This window comes from Streptopelia decaocto, assembly GCF_964273445.1.
Source record: "Streptopelia decaocto genome assembly, chromosome: 11".
NCBI classification, from domain to species: domain Eukaryota; kingdom Metazoa; phylum Chordata; class Aves; order Columbiformes; family Columbidae; genus Streptopelia; species Streptopelia decaocto.
Genome location: NC_138666.1, coordinates 15,240,994 through 15,246,777, shown reverse-complemented (window position 1 = coordinate 15,246,777; position 5,784 = coordinate 15,240,994). Strand labels below are relative to the sequence as shown.

The following is a 5,784-nucleotide window of genomic DNA, read 5'->3' as shown; positions in this document are numbered from 1 at the left end:
TATGCAAGTGGTGAGACAGCTGCAACTCTCTCAAGTTTTAGCCTTGATATGAATGGTTATATAAGTATTGGTTAATTTGACTCGGCCAAGTGTTAATGTAGCAGATGCCTTTGAAAAACTTCTCCTCCCCCTGCCCCCCAAAAACAGATATCTGCAAGAAAACAAGAAAAAAAAGTAGTAGCTTATTAAGGAAACTTAATGCAGACTTGGTGCATCTTGCCTAGTTAACAAAATCTGTATTTTAAGACATCTAACAAGAGAATATATTTTTTTCTTTAGAGTTTTATAGAAAAAAGTACTAATTTATTAGCATTAACTTGAGTTTCCTATTCTATTACAGTATCAGAACAGTTGTCCTTGTGAACCGGTGAGTGAGCCAGGCTTCAGTTTTATTCAGTGTCCAGTCTAGGATAAAGCTTATTTCCAGATGTTTTGGATGGGTAGCGTATGTATTTAAAAAAGCACTTAAATGCCAAACAGTTCCACTATCATCTAAATTAGGAAAAGATAATGAGTAACAAATTATTTAGGCAGATGAAATAGTTTGCAAGTTTCCTTTTACACGCTTAACCAAGCTTGTAATTAAAAAAACACCTTAATATTCAAAGACATGATGATCAAGGGCTAAACTGGACTAGTATTTGAAGGGAGTGCCCCTGGAAGCTTCCCCCAGCAGTCCACAGTGTAAATAGACTGAAGTCAACCTCATGACACTATTTGTCTGCAAAACGTGATGCCATGCGGTCCAGATTAATCTGCAAAAGGTTGTAAGTTAAAATAAATCCAAAGCATTACAGACACAAGCAAAATGCCCAGTCTAGTCCAAATGAAACAAAAATAACTGTTTAAATACTTTTAAACCATATTCATATAAAAGGAAAAACACCCACTAGTACTCACTTTTAGTGCAGAATTTTATTCTGTTCCAAAAACCACTGCAGTTGGCATCATACCATGTTCTTCTTAAATTATGTCAGAAAAGGGTTTTGTGGTGTAGAGTGTTTATCAGCACATTATACAGTATTTATCCTACTTATTTCCATAACCATATTTTGGAATAAACATATAGCACAAGTTCAGTTTCACTTTATGCATGCAGGAGTTGCAGAAAGTTTAGGAAAACTGTCTTTTTTGCAAGGTAAGAAACACTCCAACCATTTGATAAAAGTGGAGGTAGTTTTAAGAAAAATATGATACCAAGTGTCTGAACAGTGCTGTTTTACACAGTTAACTTGCTTTTTTGGAGATAGCTCGATTATTTCATAGGAGAACAGTTCAATTGCGTGCTGGTTACAATTTCTGATATGAAGTCCTCTGATCCAAACACTGCTTTGATACCTTCACTTTATTGTATAAATCTCCAGTGAGCTGCTGGAACAGGCTCCTTCCCTTGGGCTCAGGACATCTCCTAACACTCCTGTGATTCAGAGCCTGGAGCCAAGTCTTAAAACTCCTGGAGGGAGTGGCTGTTCCCAGCTTTACACCAACAGCTCCTCATGTTGTGGCATCTCCAACAGCAGCCAGTTAAACCTGTGCAGTTGCTGAAAGCATCACTTACACACTGAGTAGAGGGCAACAAAAAGTTCATGCTAATGAAGCAGCGGGGACCCCCACACTGCTCAGGCCTCTTATACTACAAAAGTTTAAGTTATAAAATCCTCAGATTTATTTTACAAGACAAGTTCATTTGTTGGCCTTTTTATAAAACAGAACAAAATGAAGTAAAAGAAGCGTAAACATTTTCAGATTTTGCATCCTGCCTGGTAATAGTATGTTGCCTTTCTCCAGGCCTTTCGTTTGGCAGTCTTACAGTAGTATCAATAATCATCTTCTTCATCAGAATCCAACACTTTCCTTCTGTTGAACTAAAATGAAATACATGATGTGAAAAGTGGCGTGTCACAGTGAATTCAACATAGAGCAAGCCTTTCCAACTCCACGTGTTTGATAAATGAACACGTTATGTTACATGGGCACAGAACATTGACCCCATCACAACCCACCCCCACCAAGTCCCTGCTTGGCACAGGAGCACAGACACAGGGCAGTTGTCTCACAGCACCAACACCCCACTGCTGCTATCTGCAAGTTACACTGTTGGTAAGGACTGCTGAGATTTAATCCCAGCACTTACCAGTGTAGTAAGACAGGTGGTAAATACGAAGTTAAGTTCTACCCTGAACTGAAATGGCCAAATTCATTCAATTTTTCTGCTCTATTTTATAACAAAGTAAAATCACATTTAGAAAACAAAGCCTACCTTCACTGTTGTTTTCTTCTCTGTTTGCTGACTCACTTTTTCAAGTATTTCTATCAAACCTTGTTCCGTCACCTAGGAAAGAAAGAGCCAGATAAATGCATTCTGAGAGATGCTTAGTATCAAGCAACTGAATCACGCTTCCCCTTCTTACAAAAGGCGTTTATATAATTATATTTAGAGGCTCTCAATTGACTTTTCCAGTTGTTTAATTTACTGATATTAAAAACATGCAATTTTTTTAGAGTGAATTAGGTTTGGAAATGAATATATGTGAGAAAGAAAAACATAACTCACCTTTCCAGGTATCTGTCCAAATCTTGCCATCTGTATAAGGTAATTCTCTACTGCTTTTGCTTTGTCTGGTTTCACAAGTGCTAAATTGCTTACTGCAACAAAAACAGGCTCTGTTCATTTGGTTTCAAAACATAATCAAATACTTTCACTAGTAACTAAAAAAGTGCCAAATGCCCCTATGAAACCACCTTCTTCGTGTTGGGTCATAAAATAAATTGAAAAAGCCATTTCCATTTATATAAAATAAAGATACAAGATAGTTATTTCTTACTTTTAGATATTTGTTCTGATTTAGATTAACTAATTTTGACTCTTACTACATTTCCTACTATTAATTAAAAAAAAAAAAAATTAACATAATTCAGATGTCAGTAAACTGCTCCCCTCCAATCACTGACATCACCAATTGAAAAGCTGTAATAGTTTTATCTTCCCCTCAACAGCAATATTTTTCTAGTCTGGCCTCTATACAAGCACATACGTGTTTGATTTGAGCAGCTCTGGAATACACTGTGTGAGAATTTTTTATTAGAAAGTCACCAGAATACTTACATCTTGCACGAGCTGCTTGATCAAGAACTTGAGCTAAAATAGTATTTCTTATCTCTGCTTCCCTATAATGAAAAATAAACCACACATTAAAAGTGGGATGTCACATACCTAAAACAATAAGCACAAGACAGCAAACTACAGAAGACTTTCAATTCGTATAAGTGGCTTATTGAGGTCCCTTCAAACTTTACATCGTTTCTTTCATAGCATTTTTTTTGTCATGAGTAGCTCTGTATATGCTGACAAAGTGACATAGCTGACATCTTCCAAGTAATCTAGATGGATTTTACTACTTACACCTTCCTACTGTTTATTATGACATCTTACAGACAAAAGTCACACTACCCACAGGAAAGATCTGGCATGGGGGATTTCACCAAAGGCCGTGTATGGCAAAGTAGGCATAAGAAACAGTCCATGCAATTGCAAGGCACAAGCAAACCTCATTCTTTATTTACAGTTTTTCAGTTAGTCTTCATGTGCTTACAACATTTGATTAAGTATTTGCAAAACTGGCATTTTAGTTTATGCATTTTGGTTAATACAAACTGTGTATGCCAAGTCTAGCTCTTTAAAAATTGTTCATTTCCTACTTAGTGCAAATACAAAATGCTGTTTCTGCACTAAGCTCTGACATGAATCATTTTGTTTCATATTTTTAACTGCAATAGATGTCCCAGAAAAAAATCCAATCAACTAGGAAAGTATGTTCCCATTGCACCAACAGAGCCAAACCCCAACTCAACACTCAGACAACACTCCAGTTTGGGAAGAGTTCCGCCAGCCCTCAAGATTTTCACATGACCAACTCTCACCAACCCTGGAAAGCCCAGGCTTCCGAGTTCCAGAAGGAGAGGAGAATGGGAACGGTGACCCTTCCCAAAAACATCCTATTGTGTCACTAAGGGTTGTGAGGTTATCGCACTCAGCAGAGTCCCAAAGTAAAAACGAGCTGCTCCTGTTGTTTTCCTCCACTCCTTCCCACTCCAGTCAGGGTTCAGACTGACAGCTCTGCTGGAGACCAGCCAGCACACTCACAGCCTGGGAGCCACATCTGCACCAGTCATGTTTTAGCTACCCTTGGATTAAGTCTTTGACTTCTCAGCTTCTTTGTCAGTTATTTTTACAACAACAACAAATCATGTGGGTATTTCAAAGAAAATAAATACTCAGGGAGAAAAAAAAAAAAAAAGGTTCACAATGATTAGATGTAAAACCAAAAGTGAATAGTTCTCATTTATACCTCTGTTTTGCTTCCTGTTGAGACTGATCACTGGAAGGATCCTAGAGAATGAGATTAGAATAAATACACTCATCCAAAAACATTACATACAGGACAGTACATTTAAATACTCCATCAGAATCAATGTAAACTAAACCTGCCTGCTAAACTGCATGGCTACAGACAAGATCCTGAAAATAAGAATCTGCTGCCCTAGCAAATAAATATGCCACACTGTGCTTTCCTCACAAAGCAGAAACACAAACCAGTGTGATGACAAGACCTACTGGATCTATCCACACATTGTTGTAGGTTTGGACATTAAAAGGCCTTCCCATTAGGTCTAAGATAATGAACTTTCCCAAAGCCCAGAAAACAGATGAAAATATTTGAAACTCATTAAAGTAACCTAAGAACAAATGAAATTAAATCTAACACTTCGTATTTATCAATATTAAAAAAGCCACAATCCTATCATGGTATTTTGGAACTAACACAGGCAGCTGAGATGACTATTCAGAAGCAACTAACAAAAAAAAGAGAACCAAGCTGAACTTTATGTTAAATCTGCATCTCAGATTTTACAGGTAACATTTCAAAGCGTGAAAGCAGAATGGGAAACCAGAGAGAAAATAAACGAGGCTGATCACAGGTACGGAGATCCCTTCACAGAACAGATTGATACACTGCAGCTCTGAAAACGGCCACGACTGAGAAGGCTGATGACGGGAATCACAACGAGGGGCACGGAAAAGCTCGGGGGGGACGGTCAGTGCGGCACCAGGCCGGCGGGGCCGGGCCGGGCGCGGTGGCCGCGCCTGCAGCGGGAGAGGAGGCGGCCGAGGGGGCCCGGCCGGCCCTCACTTTCAACCCCCGGGCCGGGCCTCCCCTTCCCGCCCCGGCCGGGCGCCCGTCACCGAGCCCGCAGGCTGCGGCATTTCCAGCCAAAGCCCCGGGCCGGGCCGCTCCCCCGGCCTCGAGCCGAAGCCTTTATTCACCGAGAGACCTCCGCAGGGCGCGCCCCCTCGTCTCCCGCGCTCCCTCCTGCGTGCCCGCCGCACACGGCCGCGGAGGCGCCTCACCCCGTGCTTGGCCTGCAGCTCGGCCAGCCGCTGCTGCCGGAGCGCCTCCAGCTCCTCGTCCGCCATGGCTCTGCGCGGCCGCGCACCCACCGCGCCTGCGCGGCCGGGCCAGGCGCTGCCAATCCACCGCCGAGCGCTCGAGTGCCTGGCGCCAGTGCCATGGCGCAGCCACCGCCCCCTCGGGCGGCCGAGGGCAGACGGCGGAGGTGCCGGTTGTCCCCTCACCCCCACATTTTCTCAGCCCCGCTCCGTGCAGTAGTTCATGGTGCCGTCCAAACTTCTGGCCCGGGAGCTTGTCTCTTCCCTGCGGCAGCCGGCTCTGTCAGGCCATGGCCCCACACGCAGCTCGGTTTCTCCAGCGTGATGCTGTGAGG

General features: G+C 42.2%; 1 protein-coding gene across 1 annotated transcript; it reads right to left on the bottom strand.

Annotated features, from left to right (window-relative positions):
• Positions 1–896: 896 nt before the first annotated feature.
• On the bottom strand, positions 897–5,528 carry PDCD5 (programmed cell death 5). The gene is made up of 6 exons (XM_082063249.1): positions 5,411–5,528; positions 4,350–4,390; positions 3,107–3,168; positions 2,555–2,646; positions 2,261–2,332; positions 897–1,865 (listed from the first exon to the last, which is right to left on the bottom strand). The coding sequence occupies exons 1-6, from the start codon at positions 5,474–5,476 to the stop codon at positions 1,818–1,820; spliced, it is 381 nt and encodes a 126-aa protein (XP_081919375.1). The 5' UTR covers positions 5,477–5,528; the 3' UTR covers positions 897–1,817.
• Positions 5,529–5,784: the final 256 nt, after the last annotated feature.